This window comes from Ischnura elegans, chromosome 6 (assembly GCF_921293095.1).
Source record: "Ischnura elegans chromosome 6, ioIscEleg1.1, whole genome shotgun sequence".
NCBI lineage: Eukaryota > Metazoa > Arthropoda > Insecta > Odonata > Coenagrionidae > Ischnura > Ischnura elegans.
In genome coordinates this window covers 109,728,670-109,745,071 of record NC_060251.1, presented here as the reverse complement: position 1 = coordinate 109,745,071, position 16,402 = coordinate 109,728,670, and the positions used below count along the sequence as shown (strand labels likewise).

The 16,402-nt window shown below is 42.8% G+C and overlaps 1 protein-coding gene across 1 annotated transcript in view; it reads right to left on the bottom strand.

Annotated features, from left to right (window-relative positions):
* Positions 1–16,402, bottom strand: part of LOC124161498 (sperm-tail PG-rich repeat-containing protein 2-like) — a 141,859-nt gene that overhangs the window by 38,039 nt on the left and 87,418 nt on the right. Inside the window, exons 9-10 of the mRNA XM_046537835.1 lie at positions 7,790–8,057; positions 2,035–2,168 (exon numbers count right to left, since the gene is read on the bottom strand). Of these exons, the coding sequence (XP_046393791.1) occupies positions 2,035–2,168; positions 7,790–8,057 (402 nt within the window). The remainder of the gene's footprint in view (positions 1–2,034; positions 2,169–7,789; positions 8,058–16,402) is intronic.

The window sequence follows — 16,402 nt, the reverse complement described above, 5'->3', positions numbered from 1 at the left end:
AAAAAAGAGGGGAATCTTCTGAATAGAATGAGAGGGAGATAGGCTCAGTAGCCTTGAAAACAGAGTCACAGTAACTCGTTGAAATGGAGTCCTCGACGTCGCGTCCCGCCACCTCGGTGCCTGTTCCGTCTCGAGTTGTTGTGCGCGGAGTGATTCAATTTCTTCATGACCGTGGTTTAAAATCGGTTGAAATTCATCAACAGCTTGTTTCTGTGTATGGGGAGGGTGTAATGAGTGAATCAATGGTGAGGAGATGGGTTCGTGAATTTAAGGTGGGAAGACATTCACTTGAGGCCGAAAGTGGAAGAGGCAGACCCTCAGTAGTCACGGACGAACTTGTGGCAAAAGTCCACAGTGCTGTACGCGAAGATCGCCGTTCCACTGTGGACGAACTCCATGAGTGTTTCCCTGAGATCTCACGATCCATCATTCATGAGATTGTCTCGGAAAAACTCGATTTTCGAAAAGTTTGCGCCCGACGGGTTCTGAGAGTGCTGACGCCCGAACACAAGTCACAACGAGTGGCTGCAGCTCGTGAATTTTTGGGCCGCTACAGAATGGAAGGGGATCCTTTTCTCAAGTCCATAGTCACTGGAGATGAAACCTGGGTGTCGCACTATACCCCAGAGAACAAAAGACAATCCATGCAGTGGAAACACACCACCTCCCCAAGTGCGAAAAAATTCAAAGTTTTCAAGTCCACCAGGAAGATCATGGCCTCTGTTTTCTGGGACCAAAAAGGGATCCTCCTGATTGATTTCTTGCCTCAAGGAGAAACAATTAACGCCTCGTGGTATTGTAAGACTCTGAAGAAGCTTCGTTGGGCAATCCAAAACAAGAGAAGAGGAATGCTGACCTCTGGTGTGTGCCTTCTCCACGACAACGCAAGGCCTCACGTCGCTCGATCCACTACGGAACTTTTGGATCAGTTCGGTTGGGATGTTCTGACCCATCCACCTTACAGTCCCGACTTGGCCCCTTCAGACTTTCATCTGTTCACCAAAATGAAGGAGGGATTAGCTGGAGAACGTTTCTCAAGTGACGATGAAGTGAAAGAAGCAATCACCAACTGGACCAAGGTGGTGGCGGGAAGTTTCCATGAGGAGGGGATTTCAAAGCTGATTTCTCGGTATACGAAGTGTATTGAGGTCTCTGAAGATTATGTGGAAAAATAATGCATATTGTCAAAAACATTTCCTGCAAGTTTGAATTTTTTTCAATAAAAACTCGATTTAAAAAAGAAAAACGTAACTTACTTTCTGGATGACCCTCGTATTTATACATTGCATAAAAATCTGATACCTCTCATTAGTGAGGGTTACAAATATTGAAAAGAAATTTATGATGCAATGATGTAATAAAACCATCGCTACAAGTAAAACAGTGATATGATCGGGATCATCCAATAATCGACCTTATCAGGCGGAAGCGTTGGAGGGGGTGGGGGCCGGAAGGTTATGAGGAGGAGATTTTTTTCAGTTCAATTTCAGTGGAAGCTGTAAAAAATGATGAATTGTTTTATTCAGTTCAACGCATTCGATATTAATATTTCAGCATTGACGTATTAACAACAGCACGTACTATCGTTTTCAAAAGTATATAGACACCCTTGAGCTCCACTTAAAAACACTCCGACGGCCCAACCTGTGCGTGGACGTGAGTTTCCTCAGTGCATTCTATCCGCTATGGCATTTGAGCCTGTAGTTTGACTCCTGTCCCGCTATCCCGATCGCCCCCGCGTCCGTCCTCGTCGGCTCTTGGTAGCTTACGGGTGGGGAATGCAGGCTACCTCATGTGCCAACCTTCCAAGTTTTTACCGACCCGACCACATCAGTTGAGTGGAGCTCATGGGTGTCTACATACTTTTGAAAACGATAGTAAGTTAACAGAACTTTCAAAAATCATCAACTTTGAACATTAGGTCGACAATCATGGCCTTCCGCAAGACTCAAAACGTGTGAGTCCGTTGAGAAAAAATCAAACGTCACATTTAGCTTTCTTATGTTAGTAACAAAGGTAAAAGAAAAAACTCACCTGATATTGTCCCGGAACAGGAGTGTCGTCTTCATCGTCTGGAAAGCGGGAGCATCTTGAATCCAACCGTACGCAATACGATCTCCTCAGGACAGCGTTGTGCAAAGCCACTTCCGGATAGTATAAGGCTGGACCTGAAAGTGAATACAATATACATATTAAAGAATCGGCATGCCATGCAGCAATCGAACACTTGACTGAAGCGTAAATCACGCCACCAGTGGCGCCGACTCCACGGGGCCTGAGGGGGGCCCGAGCCCCCTCAAAAATTCGTTAAGGGTGTGAGGAAAAAATGTGTCAGGCTTGTTGATTTTCCCCGGAGTGCCCAGATATCGGGATTCGAGTAGTCATGATTCTAATGTTGATCATATGACTCTTCTAAAATGCTTCAAAAACTTAAAACTCACTACTTATAAAATTTCCCGGGGTAAGATCCCCGCTTTGGGCCCCCTCAAATATTTTTTGTAAGTTGGCATCCCTATATGCCACACCTCAACTTGCGCAAATCAAAGGATGCTCTCGCGTAAATGATTTACAGGAAGAAACGTAGAATGCAAGAAAACGCCCTTACCTGAATCACACGATAACTGGACTTGCTACAGGGATTTCTTCTCATGCTACACCAGAGAACTTTTTCTCCCTGAATGGAACGGAGGGGTTCGGGCTGGTGTGATGACTATAGCGTTAGTTTCCCACCCCGTGGGCCGCGGTTCAAATCTCAGCGGTGGAGGAGGCCTTTCAACAACTAGCCGATCCCTACTTGAGTGCTTTGCTGAGGGCAACTCGAAGTCCGTCGAACGTTAAGCCGTGGTCACCATTAAGGCCGTTTTACACGGGGCACGGAATTGCGCTGGTTAGAGCTGCATTAAGTTCTAAAATGGCGTGGAATTGCGCGAATGCATGAACGAGCTTAGAACAGGGGCTATTTTGCTGTCTCGCATTCACGCATTCTCGCATGTGAGGTTCCTTTAGCCCCCACCGCAGATGCAAATCGATCAAATGTTCCTATCGTTAACATTTTATTACATTTGACCGATGCATCCTCTCGGTTAGTCCCCGCCCGGAGACTAGAATGGGACACTTAAGTTTACCTCCGGAAAACACTACTCGAGATAATTCCATCATATCGTAATATTTAATTTTAGGATGCTTCTCATCACATGAATTATAATTCGAATGAAATTCATTTGCCGGTACCGCTATACACGGTGAATGATTTCGGCAAATTTTCTGCGCGGAAATGATGCGCACTGGTGCGACTATCGATAATGTATTTCGATTCTAACGATATTTCCGACCGTTTCTTACCATATGATTTGTTTTGCAAGTCGCAGACGACGGAATGCTTTGTTTACAGGTGCGCTTCAATATACTTTTGTATTGCTTTGACTTTCGGGGGGGAATGACGTACTAAGTAATGAGAGGAATTAGAACGGTAAAAATGATAGCGGAAAACCACTTTAATAAATCGTGCGTTTTGTGATCCCGTAACGAAGTACATAATAAGTTGTTTTAGCTGCAGAACAACGAAGATTATGCTTCAAGATAGTGCGCTCTAGAACATGATCATAAGGAAACTTACTCTTCAAATAACTACCCCAGGTTTTTTCCCTTCCGATTAAGTAAATTATATAGTACGTGAAAAAATAATTTGGGCCAAAACTGCACGTTTTTTCTCGCTCAGAAAAATCCTACCTTATGAAGACGAGTCCCGTATTGACGCCCAGCGCCCAGCTCCAATAAAAAAAACACAATAAGCTTAAAGCAAAAGCTCCACAAAAGGTGAAGGCCGGTGGACAATGAGTTTTTATGTTATCACGGCTCGTTTTGGCTGGAATATGTTCACCGAATAAACAGAGATTTTGTCATTGATAAAATCTTCACGGGAAATTAGCCGGGTAAGGATGGACATTGCTGCCAACGTTTCAATGGCCTTCTCTGCCATCGTCTTCAGGGCGAATGATGGACCTGGTTATTGCCGGGCTTATATACACCGTTGGGGAGGTCAAGTCGTCTGTAATTGGTCAGTTTTTTAGGTTTCTTTCCTCCTCTCATCTTACTCATTCTTTTTATCATGGGGTTCCACGATTTGCTGGGGTTGAAACTCGCGTCCCTATTCATTTTATTATTTGCGATTCGTATTTCGATGGCCTCTTTTGTAAGACGGTTCCAATCTCCCTTTGCTTTGCAGATGATTTTGTTTCATTGAACTTGATGGTATGATTGTTTTTAATGCAGGGGTCAAAAAAAGAGGCCATCGAAATTTGAATCGCAAATAATAAAATAAATAGGGACGCGGATTTCAACCTCAGGCGTTGACAGTAGGAGGATAAAGAAGCCTTGGATTACGGTGGCAATGGTAAAAGAAGTGGAGGAGAGTAGGAAGTGTAAGAACGTGGACACGCAGCAGGGCAAAAGAATGTATAAGGAACTAAATAATCGATTACGACGTGAAACTATGAGGGCAAAGGAGGCTTGGTGGAAAAGACAGCGTGAGGAAATGGAAAAGTACCAGAAGGATGGAGAAGTAGGTGCATTGTACGCCAAAGTTAAGTCGATATCAGGCAGCAAAAGAGAAAAAGCCATGCCTGAAATTAAGGCTAAAAATGGGAGGATTCTAATCGAGCGAGAAGAGGTACAGAGTAGATGGACGGAATACGTGGAGGATCTGTATGACGGAAGAAACAGGCCGGAGAGATTTACTTTAGAGGAGGAAAGTGCAGCGGAGGAGGATAATCTTGTGCCGGGGATATTATATTCGGAAACAGAGAGAGCACTTCGTGATATGAAGTCTAGGAAAGCAGTAGGCGTGGGCAATATTCCGTGTGAGCTTCTGAAGATTCTAGGGGAGGATAGTAAGAAGATCTTTTTCGAACTACGACGCAGGATCTATGAGGAGGGATGTTGGCCGGAGGATTTCGTGAAGAAGGTTTTAATTCCGCTACCGAAAAAGAAGAAAGCTGTGGAATGCGGAGAATAGGACTATCAGCCTAATATCGCATGCAGCGAAAGTGATACTGAGGATAATGAGCAGACGAATGGAGGCGAGGGCAAACGAGTATTTGCGCGAAGATTAGTTTGGTCTTAGAAAAGGGAAGTCAACTCGTGTTGCCATTGCAATAATGAGGTCCCTGATGGAGAGGAACCTAGAATATGACCAGTACGTATATGGCTGTTTCGTGGATTTTGAAAAGGCGTTGGATAGGGTGACCTGGGTAAAGTTAATGGAAATCCTGAAGAAAATAGGTGTAGATTAGAGGTATAGACGACTAATTCGTATTCTGTAAATGGCCCAGACGGCGCAAGTGAGGGTAGAGGACGGAGAATCTGGGTGGGCAAGCTTTGGCCGAGGTGTGAGGCAAGGCTGTCCTCTGTCGCTGCTGCTTTTTAACATATACGCTAAGGAGATGGTAAGAGAAGCGTGGGACGATTTGGAATCTGGAGTTAAATGGAGGAATGATGTTTAAATCGGTAAGGCTCGCGGATGATAAGGCGCTGATTAGCCAGTCAGCGAGGGGACTGCAGGCTCTAGTGGATGCGTTAGACGAGCGATGCGAGGAGTATGGGCTAAGGATTAATCCAGTGCTATAGTTGGGCCGGTACGGCGTACCCCCTAAATTCCAAACTCGTTATAAGTCTACCGGTTAAACTACCTTTGTGAATCTGTAAAAAATAGCCCTACTGTAAATTGTCCAATGGATTTCAGAAAGAAAAATCGGAAATGATTACTTACTTGTTCAGAGTTATCTTGTGGCACAACTTGGAACTTATATAAAAGTGGGAGTTTGACATTTCAATCGCGGCCGGATGTACAATACATCTTCAGCTGTTGGCAATTGTTAATGAGTACCGCCTAAATATTTTTCCCAACTACGGCACTGGATTAATCACAAGAACACTAAGGTAATGCGGTTTTGTAAAGCATCGCGAGCGAGCAATGTGACACTCAAGATAAATGGGAAATAACTGGAGCAGGTAGAGCAATTCAACTATTTGGGCAGCACATTACAGGAAAAGGGACACAGTAGCAAGGACATCAGGAAGCGAGTTGCACTAGCAGAGGACGAGTTCATGAACAGGAAGGAGCTTCTGTGAGGACCGTTAGGTAAGAGTTTAAAGAAAAGGCTAGTGAAGAGTTTGATCTGGAGTGTAGCTCTCTTCGGTGCGGAAACGTGGACAGTAAGGAAGGAGTACTAGAGAAGATTGGAGGCATTAGAGATACGAGTATAGAGAAGAATGGAGAAGGTGAAATGGAGGGAGAGGAAAAGGAACGACGAAGTGCTGGATATGGTTGGCGAGGAGAGGCAGCTTTTAGATGAGATACGGAGGAGACAGAAGGTATGGATGGAGTTAGTGCTTAGCGGGGAGGGGATGTTGAAAATGGTGTTAGAGGGTAGAATTTAAGGGAAACAAGGGAGGGGAAGGAAAAGAATAGGATTTTTAGATATATTGAGAGGGAGTAGGCCTTACAGTGAATTGAAGAAGACAGCGCTGGAAGGAAAGGGAGGATCCCAGATCACTTCTTTTAGTATTCCATGGAAACCTTCCTTAATCGGTAGAATACTATAATAATAATTCGACGAGAAAACTCGCTTATCTCGCAGTTATTCTATATCTGCAGGTCCAACCACCACCAGCAACCCGAGGGCAGCACTCGGTGGCTCTTAGCTTAGCCTCGAGAATAGCACTATCTTTATAAGATACAAGGAATTTATGCTATCATCAGGAGACGTTGCTAATTTTTGCGTTGAATTGAGGTAAAATACATGAGCTTTTACCAAATATTTTTCTCAGCCTTGCAACGCACTATAATGCAGGTTCGAACCCAAAAATAATTATATCACGCAATGACTCCAAATGTTCGTCAACAACCATGGCATCTTAACAGTGTGCAATAATTTTGGAGGGTCAGAGGGGGGAGGAGAAAAGATTTACAGATGGAATGACAGGGAGAAGGACTGCTTGTAAATAGGGTGGTTTCCTATTATTTTTTTATTGCCTAAATCGAAAGATTATTACTCCTGGTGTACGCATTTCACGCTCTTAGAATTTCGAATGGCGATATCTATTTTTCGCGATTAAACGAAAAGTGAAAGTTTTCAATCGCGCGAAAACGCGACGGCTAAGTAGGAATGATGGGGAAAGTCCGTGTGACGTATTTATGGTTCCCGCTGCTGCCCTGTAAGGTGACCTTGAGGCGAGGCTTTGAGCACTGATACGACGCAGGATGCTAGCAGGAAGCTGAGTACCCTGCTAGCAGGTAGCGCTTGGCTTAAATATGGATTATTTGCTACCTTATCAAACGAAGGAAACTTTCCGACCTTAGACAATTTTAATAAGTGATTATCAATAGATGTTTCCCTGAGCTCTGTGACTAATGCATGCATTGGTAATCTCAGACGATGTAAAACTCCTATCCTCACGTGTAGAAACTAGGTCCCTGTGACGTCACGTGGAGTGCAATCGCATGGGCGCCAATCTGGCCTTTTTCAAATGAGGATAAAATTGACCATTGCCATTCGTTTAAACTGGGATTTCAAAAACTAAATAATTTCTATATTATGAAAACCCTAATATTGGGTAATGAATAGCAATCAATGCATTTCGTTCTCTTTAATGAAGGAAACTACCCTATTACGTAGGAGAGTCCATTATGGGAGGGTAGTCGGCAAGGGTATTTTGCAAACCTACATTAACCAATGGAGTGCTTCAATGATCTTTCTCCTACGCAGGGATCTTTGTATTTCCGCCTCACCTGGTGTGACCTCTGGCGCTTGCTTCGTCGCCTTGAACGGGTTGGGCAGCCTCTCTCTCCGTGGCCTCCGCCTCCTTCCCATGAGACGCCACTTGCTTGCCCTAGGGCAGAAGGTCACGCGGCAGCCCGCAGGCCTCGCCGCTGCGGGCCGCTCGCCGCTCTTGACGGGGTTCTGCGACATCTCGACTTCCACCGTGCTCCTGACGTACAAGACGCGCGGCTTCCTCGTACAGACCCGAGTCCTGTACTTCCACGAGCACTGGCGGATCTAGTATGGAAGAAATGAGAAAAATAAGGCAATCTATGAATAAACTCCATTGTTTCAGGCTTTACTTTGTGAAAATCCATTGTAAACAATAAAAAGTTACGGTACTTTTCACACGATTTATTCAATACGACCGTTTTCGTCGCAGAGGCGACATCATCAGTTACAGAAATCGTTATTTTAACAGTTATTTTGTTGTTGTTTATCTGGTTGCTATTACGCGTTGGCAGGGGCGCCGACTTATAAAAAATATTGGGGGGGCCCATATCGGGAGTCTTGCCCTAGGGAGAGGTTAAATTCAAAGTGTGTCGCAGCACTGAAACACTGTCATAATTCACACCACTTGTTTTCAGTTAAGCTGTTTACTATCTTATAATTATTTGTTTTAACACGTTGTTGAATGTATTTTAAAAGGTAACTATCGTCAAGCATGGTAAATAAAAAATACCAATATACTTTTGTGATTACACAAAGCATAATATAACTTAATTATTATCTTGAATTATTGAGGGGGCTCCGCCCCCCCTAACGAAACTTTGAGGGGGCTCGGGCCCCCTCAGGCCCCATTGAGTCGGCGCCACTGCGCGTTGGTAGGGGAGGGTTGCGTTGGGGTTGGAGCGTTACTCAGCTTCAGGGGAATTTCCAAGAGGGGGGAATAGTTGACAAAAATATTCTTAAAATTCCATTCTTGATTTGCTTCCTAATCTCCAACTCCTCCAAGCAGTCCATCCTTCTTCCCTTTTTCTCAAGGTGGATAAACCGGTCGTCTTGAATAAATCGTGTGAAAAAGTACCATAACTTTTTATTGTTTACAATCTATGAATGTTTAACCCTATAAACTACTATGTGGATGAATTATTCACGAGATTCCCTCCAGGTGATCTGTTCCATCAGAGGCGACGTTTCAATGGCTTACTCTACCGTTGAAAAGTGGACTCTGCCTGAACAGCTCACCTGGTAAGGGATGGCAATAAAAAAAACTAAACGAAAGTCAAAGTCAATTAAATATCAATAGATTCGTTCCCGGGAGCGAAATGTAGAAACGAAATGGAATTAAGCCGTGGGAGCTAAACTCAGTGTCGAAGCGAAATCGAAGTTAGAACTACTTCGGGACGTAACTTAACTAAAACTCTTCTTCAAGTAACGAAACACAGATTATGTTTCGCACCGGAGGGACCACGTGCTTCACCTTCGAACAGTTTAGTGTCGACCCACACACCGAGTACGAAGAATGGCTGAATGAAGTAGAGGTTCGGCCTACCACCATTAGATGCATGGGACACTCATATATATAACTCACGAACACGATAACGGCGAACGCAAACTGACCATTCGATTTTTAAGCTCGATGTTTTAACCTCTCTACAAGTATGTTAAACGTAATGGGTCGTAACTATTCCCTCTTATCCCCCTTCACTCATCTTCTGGGATCGAAACATAACTATGAGCAACGGAGTTTCGATTAATTTAGTTTCGTTCCCGGGAGTAAAATTTCGTCCCGGGTCGAAACTAAACTTCTTGGAGATTTAAATTTTGTGCGGGAACGAAGCTAAACCCAGGCCTCGTATTTTCGTTTCCCTCCGGGTCGGAAGGAAACATTTTCGTTTCGTTTAAATTGCCATCCCTGCACCCGGTGGAAATCCCGTGAAGAATTCATCCACATCGTGCGCCAGGAAAGCACCAAGTCTTATTCAACATTACATTTTTTTTAATAGAATTTTTCAAAAATTTCTTTCTCTTGATAAGATGTCAACTGGAGATTATGATACGTAATGTAGAGGATGTTTCAGAGATGCTGAAATGCAATGGCAGCAAAACTTCTGAAGCTACCCTTGGGATATCCGAAACCGATTTTGAAATTGAAATGGTTGCGGGAGTTTTCTAGATATTTTGTGGATGCAACAAAGCGTATATTTGCGACGAAAGGGACGATTCAAAGTCCTAATGGAATAAGTGCTGTACTCGAGGATCCCTGTTTACAGCAGGAGCTCAATCATTGACTGGATATCATCGAAAATATCTCCGTTAGAGCTGGGAACCAAGACTCGAGATGACACGCGATGATAGGATGAGATGGAGTGTTTATAGGATGATGAGACGACGTTGAAAACCAAGTCTCTATTTTTTACAAAAACAACGACAGCTGATAATTGTCAAACACTTACGTTTTGCGCGAGCGCATTAGTCTTTAGAGAATTATATGTGGTAATGGTTTTTCATACATAAAATTGGAGATTTGGTTTTCGTCATCGTCTCACCATCCTATACACATCCCCTCTTATCCTATCACTCCATTTATATACTGCCAGATCGGGGAAAAAAACGAATTCCCATATCAATACTTTGGGAAAAATATCTCTCTTAATGTACCGTTTCTGTCGGACGTGGAAACCTAGTGGGGCTCTAATATAATATTCTCATGCGCAGCCTCCAAGTCTCTAGCGGCTCCCTGCCTAATTCGTTTAACACCTGTGAAAAGCTTTCTGTTCGCCCGTATCATTTTTTGACGAATCGCGCAGCTTTCTTTCGTATTTTGTTAAGGTCACGGATTTTGTCATTGTGTGGGTTAGGGTATTTCATCCGTACCTGCTAACCCATATGTACAAAAATACTTTTGCAACAGTTAATGGTAATGTAGGCGAGGGCGGGCTGCGTCTGTACACATAGAAGGGAAAGGTGCCCACACTTTGGGGGAGTGGGATCCTAAATTACGGAAGGGTGTGAGGCACAAGAGAGTTAAGGGTGGTAATAGTGGGGTGGGTGGTTGTAACCCTTATTCCCCCACCTCCTTAACCTCCCACCTCCCCCCCCCCCACGCTCTCAAGACAAACATCTCGAAGCGGCGACTACTAGTGATGTGGGCTGTGTTTACGCGTGCTTCCGCCGTCGTCCCGGAAACACAAAAAGGAGGAGGCGTCGCAGTAATAAGTAAACTAACCGCACGGACCCACCCCTTCCACTTCTCTTCCCTCCGCCCCCACCCCACTTGAAGGGAGCTCATTACTCGGTCGCGGCCGCGTGGAAGTTTAAGGAAGGGTGAAGGCGGTTTGCAACCCCTCTCCCCCCCCCCCATGCCCCATACCTCAGACATTTGGGAGGGGGCGCCGCTACCCAGGAGACAAAGACACTGCCGCTCGCAGCATCAAGCTGTGAATCCACGGTGTCTGCCGCTAGATTCTCCAATTTCCTTATTTTTCCGTGGAGCTGCTATTTATTTCTCTGGGCTTTTTTATTCTCTCCTTTCGGCCATAGCATATAAAATTGGAAAAGCAAGGGTCAATAAAATAATAATTCTTTTGAAACTATACTTAGGTTCTTTTCAAAACTTATATCCTCACAGTGAACTCATAAAAACATTAACTTGTGCACTTCATTCCAGCATAATAAAATTCAAATAGTAGTATAAAATATACATTGATACATTTTCTACTAAAAAATTCTCTAAAACAAACGATCCCCAATAGAAAACATTTTCCAATATTGGATTTAAATGAGTGGGGCACTAGAGGGATAAAATATAGAAAATTAAGGAATAACTAAAAACAAAATCGGATTCTTATTAAATATTTAAACGTACTTCTACTTGAATTTATTCTACGTAATTTATTGTCTGGCATATTTTTTAAAGTATAGAAAATAAGAAGACACCTCTGTAATCAATTCTATAATGCCATACATTAGCGTGAAGCTTTCACTTACGAGGAAATAGCCTTAGAGTTATGACTGGTAAAAGGATACCTAGGGTAAATGAAAACGAATTAATGATAACCACGAAGCCTGCAACATTTTGCATACAATTCGGCCAATGGGGTGGTTTCCTATTATTTTTTTATTGTCTAAATCGAAAGATTATTATTCCTGGAGTACTCATTTCACGCTCATATATTTTCGAATGACGATATCTATTTTTCGCGATCAAACGAAAAGTGAAAATTTTCAAGCGCGCGAAAACGCGACGGCTAAGTATGAATGCTGGGAAAACTCCGTGTGACGTCGTTCTGGTTCCCGCTGCCGCAAGTGAGGTGACATTGGGGCGAGGCTTTGAGCGTTGATACGACGCAGGATGCTAGCAGGTAGCTGAGTGCCCTTCTAGCAGGTAGCGCTTGGCTTAAATAAGGATTATTATTCCCCTATAAAACGAAGGAAACTTTCCAAGCATAGGTAATTTTAATGGGTGATTATTAAGTCATGTTTTCCTGAGCTCTGTGCCTCAAGCAAGCATAGGTAATCTCAGACGATGTAAAACTCTTATCTACTCGTATAGAAACTAGGTCCCTGTGACGTTACGTGGAGTGGCATCGCATGGGCGCCAATCTGGTCTTTTTCAAATGCAGTTAAAATTGACCATTGACATTCATCTATACAGGGATTTCTAAAACCAAATAATTTGTATATTATGAATACACTAATTGTGGGTAAGGAATCGCAATCAATGCCTTTCGTTTTCTTGTATGAAGGAAACTACCCTATTAAGAAGAACTGCATGAATGCAGGTGAAATGAGAAAACGGAAGTGCAGGAGAGTCAGCGGTTAGCCACTTGAGGGTAATGTAACGTGGGCACCCCAGAAGTGACGCTACACGAAGGAAGATGCAAATAAACAAACGGTCGCCGAGGCAACGCACCAACTGAGTAGACTGCAGACGGTGGCGACGCCACCGGGAAAAAGGCGCTGCAGCGAATTAATTCCCAGGAAATGTTTGAATGATATGCAAATTGGAGAATCCGTCAGCGATAAACTTTGTAGCCAGATGCGTTCGCGGGTTTGACATCCGGCACGGGTAAAAATTTCAACTCACGAGAACTTATTCCTGAGATACGAAAATTACATTTTGTCGGAAATATTTGCAGTGGTGATAGAAAAATTACAAAAGTATTTTGCACATCAAATATTCATAAATACCTGAAACCAGATAATCGTAAACAGATGAAATTCATGCTTTAGATTATTCCCAAACTTTGAGTCAGAGAAAAAAATATGTATGGGACTCCCTTTATTTATTACAGTATTCTACCGATTAAGGTAGGTTTCCATGGAGTATTCGAGAAGCGATCTTGAAGCCTCCCTTTCCTTCCAGCACTGCCTTCTTCAATTCACTTTAAGGCCCTTTCAATCTATCTAAAAAATACTATTCTTTTCCTTCCCCTCCAATCTTTTCCCTAACATTCTACCCTGTAACACCATTTTCAACATCTCCTCCCCGCTAAGTACTCGCTCCATCCATACCTTCTGTCTCCTGCGTATCTCATCTAAAAGCTGCCTCTCCTCGCCAACCATATCCAGCACTTCGTCGTTCCTTTTCCTCTCCGTCCATTTCACCTTCTCCAATCTTCTCCATACCCACATCTCGAATGCCTCCAATATTCTCTCGTCCTCCTTCCTAAGTGTCCACGTTTCCGCACCGTAAAGCGCTACACTCCAGATCAAACTCTTCACTAACCTTTTCTTTAAACTCTTACATAACGACCCTCTCAGGAGCTCCTGCCTGTTCATGAACATCTCCCTTGCTAATGCAATTCTCTTCCTATTGTCCTTACTACTGTATCCGTTAGCAAACGTAAATGCCCCAAACACTCCTACTTTCATAGGAATTCTAGGAATAGACAGCCTTCCATTAGTGATAAACCCAAGTGAATTCCTTAAATTCTATCCTTTGATCAAAATTTTTACTATTCGACCATATCACAAGTCAAGTTGCCAATGAGTTATAAATTTCCCTGAATATCATAGGCATTGTGAGTGTCGAGTACTATAAGTAATTGAACGGTGCGGTGCTCCAATTGTCCTAAGACGTAATAACGAAAATGCTATCCGAAGGGGCGTTCGAAATTATTTTCCAGGTGCGATGAGACTTATGAGTACGTAGTACTTCCGAGCTATGAATCTAGGGAGAGAAGAATATCTCTTTGAGAATAAGCTAAAATGGTAACCTTCCACACAATTTTATTTACTTAAGTACCGAACCGGTTTCGACACGAGTTGTCATTATCAAGGTACCAATTTGGATTTCCAAGTTCTATATATACCGTCCAGCAAGAGAAAGGTGGGGTGGAAAGGATAGCAAGGGAGGGGGGGAGACAGTTTGACTAAAATGATGCGTAATAGGGAAGGTCTTTGAAGGAGTGGGGGGAACTAGGGATTACGTTAAGGCAGTGAATCGGGGAGGTAGGAGGAGAAGTCATAGCAACCAGGAGAAGAGCGGGTGTTGGTGAAGGTCAGAAATTAAAAACATCTACATATTCACAGAGTGCGCAGGAATGTTCAGGGTCAAAAGAGGCGATTGGGTAGAATACACTTCATCGTTACAAAGATTATGCGGGCTTTAACAATTTCAAATTTCTCGTAAAAGTCCAGCTTTGGCCCTTTCTCTATACCATGTAATATCTATTCTTCCAAATATGCTAATTTCCCATTCGCGTTGAATTTTCTTGGTTTTACCCAAGTTAATTTTACATCTTATTCGATCTTGATGCAACGTGCACTGCTCTTAAAGATCATTTAAGAAAAGCTTAAGCACTGAATTATTACAGTGATTAAGGTGTCTTCAAAAACAATACAAACTCCAAAAGCTTATTTTTGGAGATTTTTGAATGCATAAATTCATGGAATCACACCATAAGAATATTAAAATTTCATTATTTAGGCTTCCGCGGACTGACGCAGTGGAACCAATATTTCTTCCGAGTTTTACTCCGCGTGCATCCGTAACATAGAATGCAAAGGATAAAAAATCCCAAAAATAAATTGCACTTCAAGTATTATAAACGACTGGTAAAGATCTCATTAGTTACCGCGCTTGGCTTCACTCAATTTTAGCCATTTCATCATGAAATGGTCTCTTTCAATCCGCAATAAGCGAAAGTGAAACTATTAAAACGGGAGCGGTACAAATTAGTATCTTTATTTACTGGTTTCTTGAAATTTCTCTTAATCAACCAAAGAAAAATCTGCAAACAAGGTAAGGTAAAGAAACGTTGTGAATAAGTGATGGGTGAAATTGATCTATTTTCGATGATAATCGATTGTTGTGTTCCGATTTTTTCGATTATGTGATCGATTAAAGGGGGTCGATTTAATCGTTGAATCGATTATTTAAGCTTAATCTTCATTTGAAACAATTGGCGGCACTAGTTGTTGTTTTAATATATCTCTAATCACCTGATAATCAAGCACCGGTGGCTACATTTTATTTAGCAATTATATCGCAGTATATATGAATTGCAAGTGATAGGGAAAATTCGTATCGAAAAATCGTATCATATCCTCGCGATTATCCAACATAGAATCGGTATTATCGTATGATTTGTTGCCCGCACATAATCGGTAGAATCAAATGATTCGTTGCCTTCACATAATCGGTGGAATCACATGATTCGATGCCTACTCAAAAATCGTATGATTCGTTGCCTGCACATAATCGGTAGAATCATATCATTCGATGTTTACTATAAAATCATATGATTCTACCGATTTTCAAAACAATCGATTATGCCTTCCCGATTTTTACACTGAATCACTGCTTGGGATCCGATGATCATTTGATACGATTAATCGATTACGGCGGAATATCGCCCATCTCTATTGTGAATCCGCTAAATTAAACTAAAAATGCAAATCCCAAACGTCATCACAGAGAAAAGGCCAACTTATGAATAAATGAAGGCAGAAATAAGACGAAAATGTGACGAGGAGAAAGACGACAATTCATTCGAGAAACGAAGTCACAACAATATATATGTGCAACGCTGCAGGACCGAATTTGAAGCCTCAAGAGAATGATAACACCTGGAAGGGTACGTCATCTAATTATTAGTATTACAGTATTCTATCGATTAAGGTAGGTTTCCATGGAGTGTTCAAGAAGTGATCTGGGAGCCTCCCTTTCCTTCCAGCACTGCCTTCTTTAATTCCCTGTCCTCACATACCACGTCCCCACATTTATAGCCGACTTCTTCTTCTCCATCTTCTTGGTCTTCTTTTCTTCCTGTTTGATCTGAGGTTTCCGCGGCGTTTCTTCATATGAGTCTTGGCTTCCGGGCGTTCCTCCGCGTTTAGCTGTCCATAAGTGACGACAGTTTCTTTTCTTCCTTCTTCATTGCTGCTGCTGCTGATGATGATGATGATGATGATAAGTCTCTGCAAGGATTTCGCATGTTGACGACCCCGAGGACCTTGCCGACCTCGCTGCCGTGCCCGACACCCGCCCTTTGCGGACGGGTCCCGGGCGATGAGATTCCTAGGCTAATTTGGTTGTACTCCATGTTTTCAGGGAAGAGATAGTTGGTAGGGTTTCCCACTTCCATTCCAACGGTGTTTTTCACGTGACACCATCACATGGACTACCTTTC